Source organism: Sturnira hondurensis, unplaced genomic scaffold (assembly GCF_014824575.4).
Source record: "Sturnira hondurensis isolate 20B ecotype Veracruz unplaced genomic scaffold, ASM1482457v3 Scaffold0022017, whole genome shotgun sequence".
Classification (NCBI taxonomy): Eukaryota; Metazoa; Chordata; class Mammalia; order Chiroptera; family Phyllostomidae; genus Sturnira; species Sturnira hondurensis.
In genome coordinates this window covers 4,271,649-4,297,303 of record NW_028094648.1, presented here as the reverse complement: position 1 = coordinate 4,297,303, position 25,655 = coordinate 4,271,649, and the positions used below count along the sequence as shown (strand labels likewise).

Below are 25,655 nucleotides of genomic sequence, written 5' to 3'. Positions count from 1 at the left end.
GGTAGTTGGACATGTGAGGGCTGAGAGTACAGAAAAAAGATCCAGATGAGGATTTGGGGATCATTTATGAAAAGTTGTTACTGAACAGCCAGGAGGTGGGATAAAGTTTCTGAGGAAGGAGGCCTGAAGGTGGAAGAGGAAGACACAGAAACTGCTGTTAGAGGGGTCATGATAACGCATGGTTTTCAGGCCAAGTGAAAGTAGAAGTTGACATTGAAGGAAAGAAATGTGATTAAAACTGAGAAGCCACATATTTGAATGCCAGTTTAGGCTAGTAATTTTTATTTGGTTTTGTGTTTACAAATAAAAGGAGAGAGATTGGAAAAAAATGAAGCTTGTGAAATAGGCTGTTTATTCAAACAAGGAGATGATACCACATAGACCAGCTCTGAGCTAATAGTTATTTTTCAGCTTTTTTTCAACGTATGTCTGTCCGTGTTTTCTCTCACTTTTTCATAGTCTCTCTTTTCTTCCAGAGGTTTGATTGATTGGTTGATTGATTTTGTGGGTAGAGAAGCTGAGGGGTCAGTGTTCATACATTTTTTGTAGCCAAAAAGTCATTTCCAATTACAGTGTTGGTTGATTCTGAGAGAATTTTGGCAGGCAGTAGTAGAGAAAGGATGTTTTCTTAGATCTAAATGACAAATCTGTCTATAAAATTAATAAATCTGATCTAGTGGTTTTGAAAAGTAGCCATAATTTCTAGCATGAGAGGTATGCTTCTTTTGAACTGCATACAGTGATTAACATGTATATAAAATGGTTCTTATACGATGTTTTCATATGGCTGTTATATCTGTATACTCATATTCTTATATTTTATTTTCCTAGGGTGCAAAAAAGAGTGCCATTGGTCAGCGCATTGTGGCAACTTTACCATATATCAAGCAAGAAGTCCCCATCATTATTGTGTTCAGAGCATTAGGTTTTGTGTCTGACAGAGATATTTTAGAGCATATTATTTATGATTTTGAAGATCCAGAGATGATGGAAATGGTAATATGTAAATAAAATGTATTTCTTGTGTTTTACAAGACGTTCAAAGTTACTAATTGTTGCTAATCTTAAAACAAGTAGAAAGCTGCTCTGAAGAGCAATTTACTTCTTACAAATCTCATGCCATTTATCCTGTAGTGAAAGCCTTTAGCCTCCGGTTCTTTCCTGATAATTCTCAATAAAATAGATGTGAAAACTAGATGTGTCAGGGTTCATTGACAGGTGCAAGAAAGAACAGTAGTAAGGAAAGTCTTAGAAGCATTCCAGTCTGGTATAATTTAGAAAAATGGGAAAATTAGTAGTTTATAAATTTTTTTTTTACTTTTTATTTTGAAGTAATTTCAAACTTACAGAAAGTTGCAAAGAACTCCTGTATCCTCTTTACTCAGATTCACCTCTCGTAACCTTTGGCATGTTTGCTTTAGCATTCTCTTCATATGCACCTTATTTCTGGGACATTAGAGAGTGCGTTTCAGGGGTCATGCCCCTTTACTCCTAAAAGCTTCAGTGTGTATTTCCTAAGAACCAGGACATTCAGTTCACTTACATAATCGGGACATTTACTGTATTTTTTGGACTATAGGACATAATCCCCCCACCATTTGGGAGGAAAATGGGGGTGTATCTTATAGTCCGAATATAGCTTACCTGGCTTGCTGTGGGTGGGGGCTGGTGGAGCAGGGGGTTACAGGTTATTAAATATTTTACCACATTTTTTGCTCCAAAAATTTTTTTCCTATTTTCCTCCTCTAAAACCTAGGTGCATCTTATGGTCCTAAAAATACAGTAACTTACCTACAGTTCTCGTAACCCACAGGTCTTTCTCAGGTTTTTGCCAGTTGTCCTGATAGTGTTCTTAATGGCATTTCTTTTTCCTAGTTCAGAATCCAGTCCAGGATCATGTATTGCATATTGTTTTCTGTCTCTTTTCCTCTTCTTTTTCCTCAGTGTTTAATAACATTGAAAGTTTTGGAGAGGATAGGCCATTTATTTTGTATCATTTTCTTCGAGTTGGGTTTTCTGATATTTCCTCATGATTTGATTCAATTTATGCATTTAGGGGCAGGAAAAATACAGAAATAATACTGTGTGCTTCCCAGGACATTGCATCAGGAGTCACATGATGTCGTTTTGTCCGTTTATTCGTAGTGTTAACTGTACAGTGTGGTGTCTTTAGGTTCCTCTTCTGTAAAGTTGCAATTGTTGTGGGAAGGTCCTTTGAGTCTAGATAAATATTCGTTTCCTTATCAGTCTTTTCTATTAATGATCCTTGTGTGAATAGATAGTAGTTGAATCTTAAAATTGTTCTGAATTGTTCAGAGACTTTAAGACTACAGAGAGATAAGGTAAAATGCGGGCTAAGTAAGCATTGGTCACAAAGTTAGAGAGGAGAATACATTTTAGTTGCTAGAGTATTTATTGATATGGTTACAAGAGTAGAATGGGTTCTGGTTAGATTTTACTGGTTTAAGCTTTCACCAGTAGTCATATGCTTCTTTTTATACTTAAAAATAATAAGTAATTATTTTATAATAAGTAATACATGTTATCTTTTATTCAAAAGGCATTCCAAATGATTTGAACTGGGTTCAGATAGTACTGGGATTTTCTTAGTAAAGTGAAAGACCTGATTTGCTTTATGTATATTGTCTTTTTGCCTTTTTTATGTATATATGTATGCATATTGTCTTTCTGAAAATTACTGGTTGTTTCTATATCTCTTATGAAACTGAAGTCAGATTTTACATCTGTGAGTTAAGCATTCACTGTGCAAGAGTGTTTTCCTTGAAAATACATTGTTATTCTTATTCCTTTTTTCAGATTCATATTAACTTTAAACAGTTTCATAATGACAATTACCTTTAAAAAGATTACTTTTGTTTACCATACTGTAGCCTCACTTGACTGGTTGACCTGACGTGTTTCTGATCTTTGGTTCTATGATTGGAATTTGGATGTTAAAACTTGCGAATCAGTGACATATGGACATAGGAAATCAAAGACAGGAAGGGCACGTCAGTAACTTTGATAGGACTTAAAGTGTGTATTTACAGGGGCCAGTGTTACTAAATGTTGCCCCTCATTTCTCGTGTTCATTATTGTGTAAAATTGGAACTTTACAGTGTTAGAACTGAAATGGGATTTAGAGATGATTTTGTTTAGCCTCTTTGTAGATGAGGAAGCTGATGCTGATATACCATAGCTGCAATAGTTAGGGGCAGGTGTGGAATGCAGGTCTCCCTAACAATGTGCCTTTAAAATATTCTCCTTAACAAAAAAGTGAGTAATTTTATTTACAGGATAAAAAACTTGTTAAACCAGGGTTTAAAACAATCTGGCACATTTATTCATTTGTATGTAGGTTAGTAAATTTTAATTTGACTGTTAAACTTTTGTGATTAGATAAGTTTAACTTTTGTTAAACTTTTGATTTTAGATATTTTGAAGGAACTTTGTTTTACCATTATTTATTAAAATGTAAAAAAAAAAAGAAACACTGTTATTTTTATAATGGAGTTATTTGTATTTTAAATTTTAATTTGACTGTTAAACTTTTGTGATTAGATAAGTTTAACTTTTGTTAAACTTTTGATTTTAGATATGTTGAAGGAACTTTGTTTTACCATTATTTATTAAAATGTAAAAAAAAAAAGAAACACTGTTATTTTTATAATGGAGTTATTTGTATTTTTTTGGAAAGTTCTGATCAGTGGGTTTATGTACTCTGTTAGAGATCTCTAGATCCCTAAAATATCTTCATGTTCCAAGATTTTTTGATTCCTTGATTTTCTAAAAATATTTGCATAATTGATTAAGTTTACCAGAATCCTTAACATATTATATGCTAACAGTTGATTCATTTTTAAGGTGAAAGTATGAACTTTAAAATAACTTTTATATAAATTCTCTGCTAGGTTAAACCTTCTCTGGATGAAGCTTTTGTTATCCAAGAACAGAATGTTGCACTAAATTTCATTGGCTCAAGAGGGGCAAAACCTGGCGTCACCAAAGAGAAAAGAATTAAATATGCAAAGGAAGTCTTACAAAAAGAAATGCTCCCTCATGTTGGTGTCAGTGATTTTTGTGAGACCAAAAAAGCTTATTTCTTGGGGTATGTTAAATTTCATTGTGTTAAGTTCTTTGCAAAATGTATAGTTGAGATAGAGCTTTTCTTAAAGCTCAAAATGTCAAAAATGTTTTTTAATATATAAACTTTTTAGAATGCCAAACACCATGTGTTTTCTTTTCTTTTTTTAAGGTACATGGTTCATAGGTTGCTTCTAGCAGCTTTGGGTAGAAGAGAATTAGATGACAGAGATCACTATGGAAACAAAAGATTGGATCTTGCTGGACCACTACTTGCATTCTTATTTAGAGGGTAAGCAATTATAAAATGACATTATTACAAGTAGAGAGATTTCATTTTAGATTGGTCATTGCACATAGAGGTGCAGACTATCTTGGCATCCATGCTGGGTGCAAATGAGGTTAACTACATTCTCTTTGCCACTGGCCCAGATTTAGTTCTGCTTCATGTCTGAGAACTTCAGGTTTGCGGGAACAGTTTATTATGGCCCTTGTTTACATTTTTTTATTTCTCTGCTAGCTTTGCAAGGCATTTGAAAAAGTTGACTTATTGCCTTGATTTTCTAAGAGCTGATATTAGAACTTTTATTAGTCCTGCTTTTGCATTTTATAAAAACACAAAAGCTGGAGGGAACTCTATCAAAATATTAGCAGTGGTTGTCTTATGGTATTGGGGTTGTATGTGATTTTTATTTTATTTTTGTTATGTTTTTATATTTTTTTATGGTGAACATATATTTTAAAATTAGAAAAATTATTTTTAAAAATAAAATATGTAGGCAATTTAATAAAAATAAGATAGTATTAGCACTGTTTTGTACATGTTCTGTTTTTTAGTGTGTTATAGATTAATGTTAATTTTAACTTTTTTTTATTACCCCACTAAATAACCTCTTTTGACGTTTTTTGCCCCTAATTGCTCTCCATATATGTTTATGTACTCTGTGTACATCTGTACTTTATACATTAAAGGAGTGGTAACGCCTCTCTTTCTCTACTCCAAACACTTTTTGTCCCCTTGGGGGCAATGTTGTTCCTACTGAGGATGCATGATGTAGACTTTTACTTGTGTAAAACAGTACCATTTTCTTTGGCAGCATGTTTAAGAATTTGCTTAAAGAAGTACGGATCTATGCACAGAAGTTTATTGATCGAGGAAAGGATTTTAATTTGGAGTTGGCAATTAAAACAAGGATTATATCTGATGGCCTAAAATATTCTTTAGCTACTGGAAACTGGGGCGACCAAAAGAAAGCTCATCAAGCCAGAGCTGGAGTATCTCAGGTGAGGGTGTCGACTGTGGCTCCAGGCTTGACAGGAAAATGCTGTGGGCCAAATAGATTCTCTCATTCACTGAATGCGAATTCTTTTGCCTCCCCCTCTCCTTGGTCGGGTGTAAAAGCACTAGAGAGTTTGGAATTATGAAAATGAATTTTTCTTAAATTAGCTATTACAATTACTAAGAGAGACTTAAGGTTTTGGCTTTCATCAAGATAGTTAATAAATGAGCGTAGCTATTAGGGAGGTAAGACAGTCCATGTTAGTGAAATTTTTATGTCTTAAAAGCTTCATATTAGAAGCTGACTGAAAATATAAATGGGCATCCACTTTGTTGCAAAATATAGAAGTTCTAATGCTGATTTCTCTGTTGGCTGGCTGTGTGTACAGTGATTGCAGTAGCTACTCTCAGGTGGAATAATGGGGAATGTCTCACCAGGCATTTTAATTTTTTTCTATTTAGTTTTCACTGAAGAGTGAGAATCTATAATGTAATATCTAACTTTATGCTTTTCCTTTTTTTGGATCTTGGCCTCTTTGCTTGTAGCAGTACCACCTGGTTAATTTGGCATTCAGACACCAACTTCAAGTGCTTGATTCCTGGAAACCTAGAGAAATTCTGGGAGGCTTTTTGATAGCAAAGTTAAATTTCTCGTTCCTTTAGTAAGGATTTATTGAGTATATGTAGTGTTTGTGATGCTGGATTCACAAACATGAGTGGGATACTATTCCAGCCCTCGAGGAGCTCACCATCTATTAGAGGAAACTGATTATCTGAGTACAGCTCTGTAGGCTATGAGCTGTGTTATGATAAATTCCGCATTGCCTGTTTAGTGAATGGTTGGTTCTTGGGACTTTTGATGAGTCAGGGATTCTGCCATGCATTGGCGATGCAAAGATAAATAAAACATCATCCCTGATCTCCAGTAGTTTACCATCTGTACTCAGAGATAGATGTAAATAGATAGTTACAATGTGGTACAGGATATATAAGGATAGATGTGTGCAACTGCTTTGTGGGAATGCTGGAAAAAGCATTTAACACAGCTGAGAGGGTGAAGGGCAATTCGGAAGTAGTCCAAGCCTGGCAGGAGTGGAGAGCCAGTGGCTTGCAGGAAAATTGGAGAAAATTTCTTGATATCCTGAACAAAGGGATGGAGAGAAGAGAACTAGTGTTTGTGGGAGGAGCTAGAGCAGTCTAGGACTTTCAAATCAAAGTGGGAGGGTTAGGAAGACGGGGTTGGAGAGGGGAGCAGCATGTTCATTTTTGTTTTTAGGTAGTTTCACAGTAATTGGCAGTGTGAAGAAAAGATTTGAGAATGGTAAAGTTGGTGGGAGGAAGATGGTTGCAGCAGGCTGAGTGAAAAATAATTGGGACTTGGAGTAGAGCAGTCTTACAGAGACGGAGAGTGGAGTCCAATTTGAGAATTATTTAGGAGTATGTTTTGTAAGATTTCGTGAGTGACTAGTTAAGTGATGAAGAACTCCATAGAGTCTAGAAAAGAGAACAGATCTTCCTGGAGGTGGGTCAGATGGCTTTACAGAGCAGGCAGAGCTGTGTGGGGAAATGTGTTCTGCTCCGTTGCAGCAGCATGGTCAAAAGTATGGAGATGAGAGGGTGTTTGGCAGTGTTGACAGGTTCAGAAGTTTAGGAGGCTGGTGTGGGAAGGTCGTTTGGGACTTCATAGGGAAGAGTTTAAAAGTGTGCTCCTCAGTAGTTGGTGGGGAGCTGTTCTAAGATTTTTAAATGGGTGAGAGATGTGACATGCCTGTGTGTTAATCTGGTGATTGAGGAGGGTAGATTGGAGGGGACATTGCAGGAACACGAGGTGATGATAGTAGTATAGGTAAGGGGTCAGGGGCTGGTGTATTGCTGTGCCATTGGGAATGGAAAGGTTGAGTTTTTGAGAGAATTTGAAAATAGAGTTGATGAGATATGTTTGTTGATGTGTGATACGAGGAAGTCAGAGGCAAAAACTATTTTGAGATTGCTGGATTGGAAGATTAAGGGAAGGGTGATGCCATTAAGGGGGGAAGGGTGATGGGAGACTTAGGAAGAAGAGGGAGGTTAGGGTTGTTATAGGGCTGGGAAAGATGGTGATTTGTTATTAGTTATACTAAGCTTATATTGCTTGCTCTATTTCCTCTAAATGTTACCTTGGAAGTATTGCCTTGCTTGATATCCTGTAAGTATTGAATATCGTTGTTGGATTCAGAGGTCTCATACTAGGATGGATTAGTGATGTCTGTTATGGTCAAAGGAACGTGAGTTGGTACCAGTTAATGCTTACCGAGTGCCTGATGTATGCCAAGTACTGTTCTAGGCACTGGGACGCAAGAGAGAAGAAAACAAATAAAAAAATCTACACTATAAAGAAAACATTTATGTTGTGTGGTGGTGTATTAGAACTGTACATTACATATTTACCATCCCTGTTTAAAGGGGCAGTTAAATTATGGAAGTCATGCGAGTGAACAAGATTATCCTGGGAAGGGATGGAGAAAGGCAGGATAGGGTCAATTTGATGGATAATGGGTTATATGTAAAAATATGACTTTGCTTCATTCTAGTATTTGCCAAAAATGTGATAGCGTAACAAATGCTGGACTTTAAAACTTCATTATTGTCTTCTAGGTATTAAACCGCCTGACTTTTGCATCTACTCTTTCTCACCTGCGTCGTTTGAATTCTCCTATTGGTAGAGATGGCAAGTTGGCCAAACCAAGACAGTTGCATAACACGTTGTGGGGAATGGTGTGTCCTGCTGAGACCCCAGAGGTAATGCATGAGAATTTATGTTCAGAACAAAAAGTCTGCCAGTGATTGCATAGGATATAATTAGAGTGAGTTTTTATTTAATTATGTACTGTGGTTTAGAACTACGATATTATTTTTAATTTTGTTCTTTGAAAGTAAGATTAAATCCTTAAATTGAGTTGAAGAAGTGTTTGTGAAAGAGAATTTTGATAGGCATGTTAAATCAGTATGGCTAATACTTGGTTTATTATTCCAAGGGCCATGCTGTGGGACTTGTGAAGAATTTAGCCCTGATGGCTTATATTTCAGTTGGATCGCAACCTTCTCCAATTCTGGAATTTTTAGAAGAATGGAGTATGGAAAATTTAGAAGAAATTTCTCCTGCAGCTATTGCTGAGTGTGTATAGATGCAATTAAAAGAAAAAAGCTATTGTTATTTTTTGGTTATAGCTTAGTGCAGAGTTACTAAGTGGAAAATGCTTTTGGTTTTGTATTTTAGTGCAACCAAAATTTTTGTTAATGGCTGCTGGGTTGGAATACATAAAGATCCTGAACAACTTATGAACACTCTGAGGAAATTGCGGCGTCAGATGGACATCATTGTGTCTGAAGTAAGAGTCTTTGATTAACTAAGAGGGCATGATCTGTGGGATTTCTAGATAAGGCATAAGATGAGAGGAAATAATCTGTGTATTGGCATCTTTAACTGGTTTCTTGAATTGTAAAGTACATTGTCAGCATCGTAGGTGATATTTTGAGCTAAATTCAATTAGTATAAGGTATTGTTTGCTGTAATGCTTTAGGTATATGCTCCTAAAGCTGATATGTAATTTATTAAATTATATTTTAGTACTTAAATTATATTTTTAAGTAAAAGGAATTTTTTGAGGATCTTTTTTATAAGGCTGACAACAATGCTTTTATTGTATTTTTTTTTAGAGAGAGAGGAAGGGAGGGAGAAAAAGAGGGAGAGAATAATTGATGAGAGAAACATCTATTGGTTGCCTCTTGAATGTGCCCCAACTGGGGACCTAACTGCGACCCAGGCATGTGCCCTGACCCAAAGTGGAACCTGTGAGCTTTTGCTTTGCAGACAATGCCCAGCCATCTGAGCCACACCAGTCAGGGCTGACAACAGTGCTTTTAAAAAGGGAATAATCATCTCTGACCTTCTGAATCCAGAGATGCATTCACAAAGTGTGATACACCTCTAATTGATTCTCCTATTTAGGTGGATAGTGAAATGCTTTGGGGGGATAAGGCTGGATTTTTCACAAATTACTAAACTATAACATGAGCTTTATTACTTCCTAAGATAGAGCTTTTGCTTTTAGTACTGTATTAAGCCATTTGTTTCTTCCAAATCTACTGTTGGGGTCATTCTGGGTGAAAGTGGATTTGGAGGGAAACTATAATACACTTGAGCTAGTAGCTGGCCTCCTTTCTACCTAGCAGAGCAGAGCAGAGCAGAGCAGAGAGTTTGGTTGCTCCAGGCTTTACTCTAGCAGGCAGACAGCCTAGGTTTTGACCCAGTGTTTTCATAGCTTGAAGGCAGGACGAGCATGTTTCATTTGAGGGCCGGCAGGGCTAAGAGAAAACCTAAGAACCAAAATGGGTTGTATTTTTTATGAATAAGAACTTTGTGAATGCCCTGTTTTTCTGCCGAGAGCCATCTTCAGCTTTTCTGTATTCTCTGAGGTAAAACTAAATTCTTCATGCTGTTTTAGGCCTTTTTACCCTTCCATGGCTCATTCCCTCAACCTGGAGTATTTCTGCTCCCTATGGTCCAATGCCTCCTTAAAAACAGGCAGTAGGGAGAAGGATGTGCTTATTACTTTTTCCAGGTGAATCTCACTTAATCTGCAAAATGCATATTAACATTCATCTTCTTCGGGATCCCTTACGTGATCTCCCAGTTTGATGTAGATCAGAAGTTGGCAGTCATTTTCTTTTTTCAAGATTTATTTTTTCATTTATTTTATTTATTTATTTTTAGAGGGGAAGGGAGGGAGAAAGAGGAGACAAACATCACTGCACTGTTGCCTCTCTTGCACCCCATACTGGGGACCTGGCGCCCAACCCAGGCATGTGCCCTGACTGGGAATCAAACTGGAGACCTTTTGGTTCGCAGGCCAGCGCTCAGTCCATTGAGCCACATCAGCCAGGATGGCAAGCATTTTCTATAAAGGGCCAAATATTACATATTTCAGGCTTTGTTTACCATGCAGTGTCTGTTATGCATTCAACCCTAGTGTAGTGAAAAGCAGCCATAGACAGACAGTATGTGAACCAATAAAACTTTATGTGTAAAAGCAGATGACAGGTGAGGGCGGATTTGACTTGTAGACTGTTCACTGACCCCCCCATATTTAGATTATTGTTACTGTAGATAGCATATTTACTTAAAATACTTCTTACATGATGCTTATACTGTATAGTAATTATTGATTCATTTGCCTGACTCACTCATACATTGTTAACTCCTCAGAGACAGGGAACATGTCTCACTATGATTGGATTTTCCACTCTGAACATGGTGCTGACATACAGCAGACCTTTAATGTTTGTTGAACATTGTAATTGGACCTCTGTCCTTGGACCAGGCAGTTTAATCTCCTGTTGGAGAGTGATGTTGGGAGCCTTTCTGTGGGGGAGTTGTGTCTGTTTTTCAGAAGTAGTCTGTACTTCTCTTTTCCTTCATCTTTTCTGATTATCAGAAGTTCTCATTTTCCCCATAACTAACTTGAGTCATCTATTGGGCTTGTTCGGCTTTCCTGTCAATAGTCCTCTAAATGTACTAAAGAACACCTGTTTCCTTTGGAACGTAAGATACTGTTTGGCCTTTGAGAGGCACAACTCAATTTATGTCCTTCTGTTAAGTTATTGGAGCTGTATTCTACTAGGGTTCTCTAGGGATTCAAGGCAAACCATTTGAAAGCAGTGTCTTTTCTGCGACTTGAGAATGCCACTCATGTTTTTGCTCACAGGCACTGCTTCTGATACTTTTCAAGGATAGGAAGTGGGCTAAGAACTTGGAACATTTTCTTCTTATTGATTTTGATGCTTTAGTTTTAGAGAACTTGATATTTTGGGTAAAGCTTTTATGCTTTACTATTTTTTAAAGATTTATTTATTTAATTTCAAAGAGAGGGGAAGGGAGGGAGAAAGAAAGGGAGAGAAACATCGATATGAGAGAAAACCATTGGTTGGTGCCTTTAGTATATGCCCCAACTGGGGACTGAACCAGCAACCTAGGCATGTGCCCTGACTGGGATTTGAACTGGTGACCTTTCTTTGCTGGATGAAACCTAACTGGTCAGGGCTGGTTTACTACTATTTTTAAACAGAGTAATTCATATCTTTTCCTTTCTTAAATAGACTCAGTTTTTTCTTTATAATAAAAGTATCCAGATGTGATTTTACTTTTTAAAAGTACTTTTGTAGAGAAATAGCAGTGTATTTTTTCATTTCCCAGCTTATTGGTAGTTCATTTCCTAGCTAACTTCCAAGATTATATATTAGGTCTAGATAATTAACTTGAAATTGTTTTTTTTACTTATTTTTTAATATATATGTACTTTAGATTCTGCAGTGCTTATAATAATTATTATGCTCTTTATTGCAATTTTTTAATATTTTTGATATATTCTAGGAATATATTTTTAGCACTACCTGGGAGAAATATAATAGCTACACATTCAATTAAAAATTTTCTAGTTGCCATTTTAAAAAGTAAAAAACAAAAGAAAATAACCTTAATGATATATTTTATTTGACCTGATGCATCTGAAATATTACAGTTTTAACATATAATCAAAATAAATATCAGTGAAAAACTTTACTCTTTTTTTTTTTTTTTGTGGTACTGTCTTTGCAATCCAGTGTGTAGTTTATACTACAGCATATGCCGGTTTGCATTGGCCACATTTTAGGTGCTCAGGAGTGATGTGGTTAACAACTACTATATTGGACAGCTAGGCTGTAAGCCGTTTGTCTGTTAGGTGAGTGGGAGAAGTCAGGCTTATTGCTGGGAAAGTATTGTCAAGTCAGAGTGATATAGGGCAGGTTGTCAGAAGGTTACAGAGTGAAGTATGTGAGATTATCAAAGGGGCAAAGTAAGAAATTGCCATTTACTAGTGTTCGTGATACTAAAAATAGTTCTTCAGTTTGCTTTATCTTGCATGACATTATTACTAGATGCTGCTGTTCAGCTCTGTAATTACCATGGTTAGATACTTATCCTTTATAAAATTTAAAATTATACCTAAGTTTTTAATATATTAACCAATGATAAACTAAAATTTGTCCATTTTGTTTGATAATTGGGTGCTCCAGAAATTCATTACAAGTTTTTTTGTATTTTTAGCTAAACCTTGATGATACAGAGAAAATAAAAGTCCGTGAGATTTTTTTTTTTTTTTTTAATGGCCAGGTTTCTATGATCAGAGATATTCGAGAGAGGGAGATTCGGATCTATACAGATGCAGGTCGTATTTGTAGACCACTTCTGATTGTGGAAAAACAAAAGCTGCTATTGAAGAAGAGACATATTGATCAATTGAAGGAGAGAGAATATAACAACTACAGGTGAGTACACGCAGTGAGAAGGAATTGAGCTATAATTCACATACCATAAAGTTAATGATTTTAAAGTACACAGTTCATTGGTTTTTAGGATATTCACAAGATTGTGTAACCATTGCTACCATCTAACACCAAGACACTTTCATCGCCCCAACAGGAAACTCTGTACTCGTTAGCAGTCACACTTGTGGGTTTTTTTTTAGTTTTTGTTACCAAGTAAGGGACTTAACAGGTTTAAGCATAAAAGTCTTTGTGACATGTTAAAGTCTAGTAATAATAATAACAAGTAATAAATATTACAAATAACATATAACATGAACAGTATATAAGTAAATTAAATAAAAAGGCGAACCTGCTTTAAAATCTATTTTTAGTAATATATGACTGTGTCTAATTTTATTGTTAAAAAAATCAAACAGTATGTGTAATAAAAGCCTCTAATTCATACTTGCCTCTTCAAAAGTAAGTACTGTTAACCATTGGGTATGTGTTCCTCCAGACCTTAATCTGTGTATTACATACTTACCCCTCACCCTCACAAATATATTCCTTTCTTTAGAACAAAACAAAACTAATGGTAATGTCCAGTAACTTGCTTTTTTTCACTGTTAATAGTAATATGCCTATTTTGGAACACTTTCTATGTGAGTAAATATATGTATAGGAATACTCTCTATATTTGGTAGAATGCCTAGTTAAAAGAGTTCAGAAAACAAGCCAACTAAGAGAATTCTCCTTTTTTAGTTGGCAGGATCTTGTGGCCAGTGGAGTAGTGGAGTATATCGATACTCTAGAAGAAGAAACAGTAATGCTTGCAATGACTCCAGATGATTTGCAGGAGAAGGAAGTAGCTTATTGTTCCACGTATACACATTGTGAGATTCACCCGTCAATGATTCTTGGTGTCTGTGCATCTATTATTCCATTTCCTGATCACAACCAGGTTGGTTGCCATTTGTAACTTCTCATTTGTGAGGAATTGGGGGAAGTACAATAGAAGTTAGAGATTAGTGTGTCATTTTTAAAGACGAGCCTTTTAAAGAAAAGTCTGTGAGCTCCTGTAGAATCAGAATTTAAGTGCTTGTTTTTGAGTTTCACTGTTAAGAGCCATAATTAATTATTCCAAATAAACAATTTAAATAAATAATAAATGATTCCAAATAATTAATAGTAAATAATTATTAATCACTATCTCTCAAAAAAACCCAGAAACTTTGCCAATCATATTTTGATTTATGTAGTAACCTGTAGAGTCTGTTCCTTTAGAAATAATTAAATTTTTGTTGATTCTGCTTTTTTATTTCTGTCCCTAGTCCCCTAGAAACACATACCAGTCTGCTATGGGTAAGCAGGCTATGGGAGTTTATATCACCAACTTTCATGTTCGTATGGATACATTGGCTCATGTTCTTTATTATCCTCAAAAACCACTTGTGACTACACGGTCTATGGAGTATCTGCGATTTAGAGAGCTGCCAGCGGGTACGTTCGGTTTTGTTCTATGTTTTTTTAGACCTGTCATGCTTAAGGCACTTTTCTGGGTTCTTCAGAAGGTTAATAAAATGCATGTGACGGTCTCTATTCCATGGAATTGATACTGTGCTGGGAAACACAAACACAATTGAATAAAAAGGTAGACATGTTAAAAGTGTTGTGATGGAGGTACACAGTCCTTTGATAGCACAGAGTGAAGGAAATGATTGATTCTTGTTGGGAGACTAGAGCCAGTTTCAGGGGGGAGGTAGCAGTGTTTTAGACTCAAATTGATGAAAGGGTATTTGAGTTTGAGAGAAGGTGTCATCAGGGCCTAGATCCAGGAGCACACGAGATACGGGAACAGTCAGTAGTCGTGTCATTTTGATGACTGGAGTGTAAATGCACGTGGGTACAGCTTCGTCTCCTGGTGTGGAGGAGAGCAGCTTGAATTTCGTTTTGAGAATGAAGACCCCTTCAGCTCTTTTGAGCAAGAAAATAATAGAAATAAATTTTAGGAATATTCTAAAATATTCGTGGTAGTTGTCTGAGGAGTAGATTGGAGTCAGATACAATATTAGCACAGATAATTTAGAGGTTTTTGCAGTGCTTTAAGTGAGAAATGGTAAGGTCTGAAAAGATTGGAAAAGAGTAAGGGGGAGATAGGTGTTAGGATGCACTTGACAGGACCTGATGACTGAGTGGCTGTGGAACACTGAAGAGAGGGAAGAAAGGAGTTGGAAGTATTTATGGTGTGCCTGGCTTGGGTGGTCAAGGAGAGAGAGGGACTGTTGTAAGTTTGGAAGCACATTGGAAGAAGGAAGAGGTTTTGGAGGTAGGGTAAATTCTGTTTTTGACCTGTCGATTTTGAGTTGCTACCAGAACATCTGAGAAATTATCTCCCAATAGTGAGTTGCAAGTGTCGTTCGAAAAGAGGTCAAATCTAGAGCTCTGAAGTTTTTGATGTATTAATGGTAACTATAGATGACTATAAAATTGCTGAGGTTAAGTTCAGAGCTAGACTAATAGCCAGAGATAGGCAGAACTTTGGGCACCAGGAAAAGAAATCAGGAGAGGGGATTTGGGACGGAGTTGATGAGGAGTCAGGAGCTGGCAGGAGGAGGTTCTCAGGGAGCCTGGACAGCAGGCAGAATGGTGCAGAGCAGTCTGAAGGTGTGGGGGTGCTGATGTCAACGCAGACGGCATGTTCTTTGCTACAGTTGTCGTCTTGTATCATTAACAAATTTTGGCTTTTACTGTGGGTAACATCATTTATTTAGTAAAGTTTGCCTTGTAAGTAGTGGCTTTAAATTATTAACTGTAATAGGGACTTAACATTTGGATAGCAGATTCTCACAGGTTAGAATGATTTATTTTTGAAGTCCTCCACAAGGGGCTCCTCTTGTCTAGAAAAACAAAATCTGATAAGTTTTTGGCAGTATGCTCATATCTTTGGGCTGTGCTTACAGTGCTGTGCAGTCTTCAACATATGGATACTAGTTTCTTTAGAGAAGAAAATAAAGATAACTGAAGGATTGGATTTGAAGTAAAATGTTCCTCTGGTGCTGATGGGAAGTAGTGAGAGCTTGGTGGTAGGATCTGCATGCCTTTCAGGTCTGTTAACTGTTTCATGCCTTAATCATATTATCTATTTTAAAAACTTTGCTTGGAGATAATTTCAAACTTAAAGAAAAGTTGTAAGACTAGTACAAATAACTCCTGAAAATAACTCCAGATATCCTAGTTTCTATTTTACCACATTTACCTCGTTTCCCCCTTTCTCTTTCTGAGCCATTGCCAAGTAAATTGCAGACATGAAGCCATATCATTCTTTAATTCCTCAGTGTGTATGTTCCTTAAAAACAAGGACAGCTCCATACCAGTCATCAAAATCAGGAGGTTAATTATCATTGATACCCTTCTAGTCAGTAGTCCCTGGTTCAGATTTTGCCGGTTGTCCTCTTAACTTCCTGTTGGGTCCAGGATCTAATTTAGGACTGTGCATTGCATTTGGTTGCATGTCTCTTTGAGTCTTCTTAATCTGGAGCAGGTCCTTAGTCTTTCCTTGTCTTTCATGACCTTGATGTTTTTGGAGAGTTCAGGCAAGTTACTAGGTATGTTCGATGCTATTAGAATGTCTTCTAGGTTCTCTCAGTTGATAGCACCAGGGAAAATATATATGCGTATATCCAAATGCACCCTCTTAATCTAATTTACTGTCTCTGTATAGGAAATAATCGTGAGTTCACACCATAGTGTTTATTTTAGAACTGCAGTCTCTCACAGTGAGAAGCCTGGCCCCCGTTGTCCTCAGTGTATTTGCTTTGCTCAGTCTGTTGCCGGAACCAATCTCCTGGCCATCTTGGCTGAACTACTGGCCCTGACCCCTGGGTAACACACCACCCCGGTGGCTAACTTCCAAGTGCTGACCAAGGGCAATGGGCTAATCAGGTTATCTTAAGGACAGTCTTTCTGATTACTGTCATTCCTATTTCTGCAGAGTACTGTTACCTGGTTTATCTTTCTGGGAGCAAAGGTCCTTGTGACAGAAGTTCACCTTGACTTAAAGTGGGTCTGGGCTTTGAGCCTTCTCAGTGCTGAGGTGAGGCTTGAAGTGGGTGAGGACAAAGCGGCAGGAAGGCTTTGAGCCTGGCTGCCGTGATTCCACATGTATATGGTCCTTGAACCGGCAGACACTTTTAACAAAGTTATTAATATTTATTGAGCATTCATTGTGTGTGAAACACTGTCCAAGGTGCTTTACACATCATTTCTAAACCTCATAAAAGCTTTGTGATGTTTCTTCACCTGCTAAATGAGAATGATAATAGTACCTTTGTGATGATTAAATGGTTAAATCCACTTAAAAGTCATGGCTAGTGCCTTGCAGTAAGGGAGGTGTAGGAGTCAGTTGATTAGTAACAGTGGTTGTTACACCATCGCTGTTTTATACATGTGGAGACAGGATCAGAAGGGTTATTTGCCAAAAGTTACATAACTTAAATATATAAATCCAGAATTTAAACTCGCATGTATGTTTTGCCTTTTTGACCAGATATAGGCCTTGACCTCCACCCCCCAACCCTTCGCCTTTCCCTTTATTGTGTTCTTTTCACTACATTGCTTCCTGATTTTGGACTATTAAGCTAAGGGAACAATTAAGGAAACAATTCAGAAGTGTACTGTTTTCAGCTAAATTCAGCTGACCTCTTCTACCTGCCAAAATACCATGGGTAAAGGTTGTAGAATGGAGGAGGTTGCCTTCTGGGCGCTAGTGAATGCGACATAAGTGGGTGATCTAGGGATTGCCGCCCAAGGGCCAAGACAGGATGAGCACCTGTGGGCTGCATACCTGGAGAGGAATGGGGCCATAGCAGTGCTCCATGGAAAGGTGAGGGCATGCTAGGAGGTCTCCCCATTCCATGTATCACAAATGGCACTTACGTTCTGTGATCACATCATGTCTCCAGGACTCTGAGATTTCTGCAAATTCTCAATTTTTTTCAGGTCTTTTCACCTTCAAAATTCTGCTTTATGCTGCTTGGCTGTGTGAAACTTAAAATTCTTTTAGTGCTCCCAAAGAATGCACACAAAAGGATGATGACCACCAATGTGGATGTTACTAAAGAGTTCTTAGAGGAAATCATTTAGATTTTAGGAGGAGTTTTTATTGCACACCTGAGAAGTGACTCTCTGACTTTACTGATCTCTTCTTGACGGACGGCCTGCTACTGGGGCCTTTATCTCTGGCCCTTCCCAGGAAGGGCTCGGCTGCCCTGACACTGTCCTGTCTTTGGAGAATTTCACACTCTCCTTCCTCCCTAAGCAGAGCATTCTAGCTTTTTCTGCTCCCGGAAAATACTCCAACACATGCAGATGCTCAGAAAAACAAATGCCTTGTTTCTGTGATCCTTCATCCCTAGAGAGCAGTCACATTTATAGTTAGCACAAGCATTTTGTGCTGTATGTTAAAGGGGCCTGCCATCTCAGATTCCTGCGGGACTAGGCTGGGCTGGTGAGTAGTTGGTTAGTGGGCAGAGGTTTGCCTGTCTCTGGAGTTTGGCCTGATTTAGCTTGAGGTGTGGTTGTGATGTGTATGTGCAGACTCAGTGATGTCAGATATATTTTTCAAGAAAAGTTTGAAACCTAAGTTTTTGTGTGAAATTTCTTTTTAAAAATGTTAGGAATGAGTTCAGGTTAAAAACAAACTGTGAAATCAGCCACCTTGGGCCAGTGTGTCTAAAACAGCTGGTGGGAAGCCTCCTGTGGCACAGCAGTCAGCGCTTTCGAGGAGCAAATGCAGGTGCTTGGGAGCAGGGCCTGCCCTTTGCATGCGTCCCTTTCTCCACATCTGTTTGTCCTTTGGGTGGGGATGCGTGGGACTTGGAGCAGTGTGCCTGAGTGTCCCAGGCCAGCAGCACTGCCACCCCTCACCTGCACTCCACTTGTTAAACTGGTACATTCCTGCTGAATTCACAAAGGAGTAAATGAAGGGTGTGTCTTTTTATGAAGGGTGGGGTGTTTTTTGAAAATTGAATTTTGCTGCAAGGAAGCAGATTTATTCAGAATTCAGATAACCGAAACATTCAGTAATCCAGATTTTGGTTCCTTTATATTCTGTAGTTTTTATTCCACATTTGAAATACTTAAATCAAGATATCTTGTTAACTATAGCTTTAGAGTATAGTATATTTTAATTTTTGGAAAAATCTGATGATTTACAAATATGTGGATTATGTTCATTGAAACCACATTCACATTCGAAAGTCATCTCTTATATTGTAGTCTAGTGTGTTTTCAACTTTTTCCCCCCTTGAATATTTTTTTAAATGGTCTCACCAAAAGCAATAATTTTTTTCTGGTCTATAAGACGCACTTTCTCCTCCCCCGCCCCCCTGCCCAATTGGGAGGAATAATGGTTGTTAATGCTGCTGTTGAGTTCTGTTTACATTTACATTGGTGAAACATTATGTTATTTCTGTTATTAAATATTTTACCACATTTTTTGCTTCAAAACAATTCTTTTCCTATTTTCCTCTAAAACCTAGGTGTGTTTTATGGTCCGAAAAATACGGTAGTTTCAGCAGCTGGGGAGGTCTGGGGCAACTAAGAATAAGATTGTGGTGGTGAGGATATAATACCACTTTTTTGGTGGCATAGGAAGAGGATTTAGGAACAGAGCAGGGCTGGGAAGAGATAGTACCAGGTTCCTACCTGAAATCAGAAATCAGCCCATTGCTTTTTAACTTTGGGATCATGGAAAAGTTACTTAATTAGCTCTTTCTTTTTTTTTTAAATTTATTTTTATTTTTTTTAATATATTTTATTGATTATACCACTACAGTTGTTCTATTCCCCCCTTCAATCCCTTCCACCCACACCCTCTCTCCCCCACCATTCTGCCCCCCTTAGTTTATAACCATGTGTCTCAAGTTCTTTGGATTCTATATTTCCCCCACTATTCTCGCCCTCCCCCCATCTATTTTCTACCTACTATCTATGCTATTTTCTGTGCCTTCTCCCCCCTTCTCCCCCTCCCACCCCCCTGTTTCTAACGCTCCATGTGTTCTTCATTTCTATGGTTCCACTCCTGATCTAGCTGTCCTCTTGGTTTGCTTTTGTTTTAGGTGTGGTTGTTAATAGCTGTGTGTTTGCTGTCCTTTCACTGTTCATCTTTTTCATCTTCTTTTTCTTATATAAGTCCCTTTAGCATTTCATATAATAAGGGCTTGGTGATGATGAACTCCTTGAACTTGACCTTATCTGAGAAGCACTTTATCTGTCCTTCCATTCTAAATGAAAGTTTTGCTGGATAAAGCAATCTTGGCTGTAGGTCTTTGGATTTCATGACTTGGAATACTTCTTTCCAGCCCCTTCTTGCCTGTAAGGTCTCTTTTGAGAAATCCGCTGACAGTCTGATGGGTACTCCTTTGTAGGTGACTGTCCCCTTATCCCTTGATGCTTCTAGGATTCTCTCCTTCATTTTGGTCTTGGCTAATGTAATTATGATGTGCCTTGGTGTGTTCCTTCTTGGGTCCAACTTCTTTGGCACTCTCTGAGCTTCCTGGATTTCCTGGAAGTCTATTTCCTTTGCCAGACTGGGGAAGTTCTCCTTTATTATTTGTTCAAATACGTTTTCCACTCGTGGCTGTTTCTTTCCCCCTTCTGGTACCCCTATAATTCGGATGTTGGAACGTTTAAAGATGTCCTGGAGGTTCCTAAGCCTCTCCTCATTTTTTTGAATTCTCATTTCTTCATTCCTTTCTGGTGGGATGTTTTGTTCTTCCTTCTGGTCCATTCCATTGATTTGAGTCCCCGTTTCCTTTCCATCACTATTGGTTTCCTGTGCATCTCCCTTCATTTCAATTAGTTTAGCCTTCATATGTTCCTCTAATTTGTGACTTTGTTCCTCTAATTTGTGACTATAATCTACCAGTTCTGTGAGCATCCTGATAAATAGTGTCCTGAATTGTGCTTCTGAGAGGCTGGCAATTTCTCGGTCGCTTAGAGTTATTGGCTCTGGGACTTTGAGTTCTTCTTGCGCCATCTTTTGGGTTGTTCGTGCCTGTTCCATAGCAGGATCAGAGCCCTAAAGTGTTCACTAGAACAGGGCAACTAAGTCGCTGGGTTGTGACGCTGTATGTGGGGGCGGGGTCAAAGAGGGACTATGGCGTCCTGTCCGCCGCCTGCCGCCACGGCCCTCACCGGTGCCGCAGTTGCTGCCGTCACCGGGCCCACGCGTTTCGTCCCACTGCACGCGAGTGTGCCACTGCCGTCAGCCCTCGCCCCCTGGGGCCAGCGTGGTCTGTCTCACTGTGCGCGAATATGCGCCCGCGGTCTGCCCCGCACCCCAACTGGTTCTCGTCTGCCTGCGCGCCTGGGTCAGGGGCCCTCTCCTGCCCGACCCTGCTCACTGCTGGCTCCGCCCCTCTTACCGTCCCCGTTGAACGGTTAGATGTAGTCGGACTTCCGTATAACTCAATTTTCTGTCCTTTGGTTGTGTCTTTGTTTCTCCAAACCTTTGTTTTATTCAGACTTGGTTGTGGGAGAAGGCACAGTGTTTCCACCTATGCCTCCATCTTGGCGGAAGCTAATTAGCTCTTTCTGATAATGAGAATAATAATAATACAGCCTTGTTTATGATACAGGGTTACTATGAGAATCATGAAACTTGGTTTGGGGAGGTGCTTTATAACTCTGAGGTAACTTGTATATATAATCACTAGTCCTAAGAAAGAATACATTGGGAATGACTGCTCTCAGGATTTGCTTGTATTAAATGTTAAGCCCTTGGAGTGGTTGTCTCACAGATTGCTATTCCAGGAGGAGTAGACGTTGACAGTTGCCATGGTGAAAAAAGCTGTGGCAGATACAGTGGAATAAAATGGATGTGGAAGGAAGGGGCAGTTTGTCTTTGTTTCCCATGTGTTGCTTTAACGTGTGCTCTTCAATGCACCACAGGTATCAACTCAATTGTGGCCATTGCATCATATACTGGATACAATCAAGAGGACTCTGTCATCATGAATCGTTCAGCTGTAGATCGAGGCTTTTTCAGGTCAGCTATTCATAAAGTTGTTGAATACAGAAATGATGGAAATATTAATGTGTTAGTCAAAAAGTTCTCTAGAAATAGGTTTGACTTATGTGTGTTCAAACTTTTTGGTGGTTTTGAAGGTTGGACTGGGGAGAAATTCTGATCTGATAACAGACAATTTTCTGTTAAGACACTTAATCTTTTGCCTCCATTCACGAAGCTTGTGGCTGGCTGGCAGGAGCTTAGTGTGGTGAAACCAGTGCCTTACTCCAGAATGCAGAAGGCCTGGTTGGTGGCCTTGAGCTGCTAAAGACACTGCTTCCTGTATCTCAGGATTTTCAGATGCTACTATTTTGAGCCCCACTCCCTCTTTTTTGTAAGCAAATGTGTGTTTGCATTTATATAATATAGAAACATCTAAGAAATAGAAATAAACCTGTAATCTTAGGACCCACATGTAACTGTTAAAATTATAATGTGTTTTGTTTTCAATTTTCTTTTCTACTATGCTATTTATTAACAAAACAGTTTCAAATCCTTGGCATATGCTGACTGGTTAAAAAAAGTGGGAATTTAGAAGAGGCTGTACTTTTGTTTGTTTGTTTTTGGGGTTTTTTTGGTGTAGTTTCAGAGGCTAGCTAGCACTAGGACCAGGGGGTGGGCATTATAGTGTAGCATATCACAAACTTCTCACTTGAACTGTTGGGACAGATCCCGGGTGACCATCTCTGAGGGTAATAATGGGAGGATTCTCATTTTCAGTAGAAGGGTGTACTCAGTGACATGAGGTCCTTCCTGTTCTCACATATAATTCCCTGTGTTAAGGTTATGGGTCAAATGCCACATGTGTGGCCCATGTACTACCGCTTAGGACTTAATTATGGTCCTTAACACAGTTAACTCTTACCCTAAATTCGTGATTTAAATTACTTCCCAAATACCAAGTAAGTACAAATTATTGGTATGTTGTAAGTCCTTTTACTAGAGGAAAATAGAAATTACCCTCAGACTTGTGTGTTTTTTAGGTCTGTTTTCTATCGATCATACAAAGAACAGGAGTCTAAAAAAGGATTTGATCAAGAAGAAGTTTTTGAGAAGCCTACACGTGAAACATGCCAGGGTAAGTGATAACATTTAAGTTATGGAATTCAGACTTAACTTACCGTGGCTTTCCTAGTTAATTTTTGGGTTTTCTCTCTCCCCCTCTTTTTTTCTGCCATGTAGGAGTATGGTTTTATGTCATTTTTAGAGGTCATATTTAAGAAAATGTGTGTTTTCGAACAGTTTTTGTACCTAGGAGTAGGCTTGGTACAAGTTCTTCTCTCCTCGTGGATCCTGCTCTGAGGAGGGTGTTTGTAAATCACAGAGGTCACGGAACTTCATGGGGTGCACCTCGGCTTCATTTTCACGTGTGCGGGGTGTGTCCTGTCCCCTAGTTTATGTATTTGCATGGGAACTTCCTCCCTCCTTCACATTGGGGTGTGACCGTATTTTACCAGATAAATGATAGGATACCTAACATTTTTGTATCTTCTAAAAAACTCAGACTTATTTCTAGTTGTTACTATTTTCATAGACACTTAGAAAATACGTATGCAGTAGTATGGATGGAATGTCCCAGGGAAGTATTTCTGTTTCCGTTTTGACTTCCAGTAGTATTGCATGAAGTAAAATGTGCTTTGTTCCCTAAGCATCTTCCTATTTCTTCACTTCCTGGGCTGGTTCTGTGCAGTAGAGAATTTCTGTCCAGTAGAGTTAACATTACTTAAGACAAAATTTAAAATTGCTGTGGGTGGATATGTGTAGAGGGCATAGATATTTTCTCATGTAAGGAAGAGATCAGAAGATGGCAACACACTTACCTAGAGTCGGCCAGCAGGTGGAGAATCTCATTTTCTAGTGCTTAGTCCAGAGCTTTTTACGGAGTTTGCAGTAACTTGTAATGTTTGGAGTAAGGGCATTCTAGTATGACTACACATAGGGTCGTGGTGTGTTAGAGAGTTCTGTGAACTTCTCTGACTTGGAATTGATTTATGTATTTAGTGGGGGATTAGGTGACATTTTATATACTTCCCTACGTGGTAGTGCCATTTCAGAAAATTCCACATCTTTTTCCTCATAGGTATGAGGCATGCCATTTATGACAAGCTGGATGATGATGGCTTGATAGCTCCTGGGGTTCGTGTATCGGGAGATGATGTTATTATAGGCAAAACAGTCACCTTGCCTGAAAATGAGGATGAATTGGAGAGCACTAATAGACGCTATACCAAGAGAGACTGTAGCACTTTTCTCAGAACTAGTGAGACAGGCATTGTGGATCAGGTTATGGTAACCCTCAACCAGGAAGGATATAAATTTTGTAAGATAAGGGTGAGTACAGCTTTGTCATATCACTGTTTATAGAAAGCAAACCAGATTGACTTAACTAACTTATTTTTATATGAATTCAGGTACGCTCTGTTAGAATCCCGCAGATTGGAGATAAATTTGCCAGTCGACATGGTCAGAAGGGTACTTGTGGTATTCAGTATAGACAAGAGGTAAGCTGTTTTTCTGATCTCCCTCACTCCTAACCCAGTTTTGTTGAACATTTTATTAGTTCAAAATTTGCTTTAACTTAAGAGTCCAAAGGCGGTAAAGGCTTGACATTGAATTTTAGTGTTGAGTAGTTATATGAACACACTATATTGAACAGAATTCAGGACATAGAAGAACTTAGGTGAGGGGGGACCTAGTTCCATAGCTAAGAGGTTTAAGTTTTTTTTAAAACATTTCTTTATAGGATATGCCTTTCACCTGTGAAGGTATCACCCCTGACATCATCATAAATCCCCATGCCATCCCCTCTCGTATGACTATTGGTCACTTGATTGAATGTCTTCAAGGGAAGGTAAGAGGTTTTCTTTAATAATATGGGTTCCAAGCTCATGTTCCTTCTGGAATGATAGGTGGGTTTTATCATGTTTGAGCCAGGGCACCTTGGAAAAAGCTAGACGATACTTTCCTCCTTTGAAATTGGTTATGATCATGCCTTTCTTCCCCTGCAAAATTTGCAGTTACAGCTAAGTCACAATTTTTATAAGATTTACTACATCCAACCTATATACACACACACACACACACACAGGAGTGGGCAAAAGTAGGTTTATAGTCATGCATATAGAGAATAATACAACCATTGATAAATAATACAGAATAAACTCTTTGTGTACTCAAAGCTGTAAACCTGTTACCACCTCTGTACATGTTGGTTGTATACTTTTGATTGTTTCTTTCTATAGGTAAAGTGTTAATTCATTGATGGTTAATTAATTGTCAGCTTAATTTTATTACTTGTGTGTGCATTTTTCAATGGAGGTTTTCTATTTTTAAGTGTCTTAAGGTACAATGGTTGCAGCCCAACAATTGGGTGACTTAGTTTTAGGGCATTAAAATGTTTTCTTGAGCTATAGGAAGTATTTGGGAGTCTCCTTTTTTGTAACTGTTCCTGTGGATAGCTTTGTATTTCAGGTGTTATAATTGAGTTTTTATTTTTTAGGTAAATCTAGTTATAAATACTATGTTAATAATTAGTTACAAATACTGTGTTAATAAAATATAATATTATAGCTTTTCATAAAAGATTTTTTTAAGTTCAAAATCTTTTCTAGGAAGGATTTTTAATTGAATATATTGTTGATACAAATTTCTAAGGGGAGAATGAAGGAAATATCCTTTTAAAGACTACTTTTTTTTAAAAGGTTTCAGCTAACAAGGGTGAAATTGGTGATGCCACTCCATTTAATGATGCTGTTAATGTACAGAAGATTTCTAACCTTTTGTCTGATTATGGCTACCATCTCAGAGGAAATGAGGTATGCTTGCCTTTGCATTTAGTAATGTTGCTTACTTTTGTTATGTATATTCTTTTTTGTATGTGTATAGTTTCATTCTTAAAAA

General features: G+C 38.0%; 1 protein-coding gene across 1 annotated transcript in view; it reads left to right on the top strand.

The window, feature by feature from the left end:
- Positions 1–25,655, top strand: part of POLR2B (RNA polymerase II subunit B) — a 41,948-nt gene that overhangs the window by 11,726 nt on the left and 4,567 nt on the right. The window contains exons 7-22 of the mRNA XM_037034161.1: positions 832–996; positions 3,912–4,108; positions 4,256–4,375; positions 5,181–5,367; positions 7,997–8,140; positions 8,377–8,516; positions 8,619–8,730; positions 12,552–12,706; positions 13,448–13,646; positions 14,017–14,185; positions 21,638–21,734; positions 22,739–22,833; positions 23,836–24,086; positions 24,167–24,256; positions 24,499–24,606; positions 25,457–25,570. Coding sequence (XP_036890056.1) covers positions 832–996; positions 3,912–4,108; positions 4,256–4,375; positions 5,181–5,367; positions 7,997–8,140; positions 8,377–8,516; positions 8,619–8,730; positions 12,552–12,706; positions 13,448–13,646; positions 14,017–14,185; positions 21,638–21,734; positions 22,739–22,833; positions 23,836–24,086; positions 24,167–24,256; positions 24,499–24,606; positions 25,457–25,570 — 2,343 coding nt within the window. The remainder of the gene's footprint in view (positions 1–831; positions 997–3,911; positions 4,109–4,255; positions 4,376–5,180; positions 5,368–7,996; positions 8,141–8,376; positions 8,517–8,618; positions 8,731–12,551; positions 12,707–13,447; positions 13,647–14,016; positions 14,186–21,637; positions 21,735–22,738; positions 22,834–23,835; positions 24,087–24,166; positions 24,257–24,498; positions 24,607–25,456; positions 25,571–25,655) is intronic.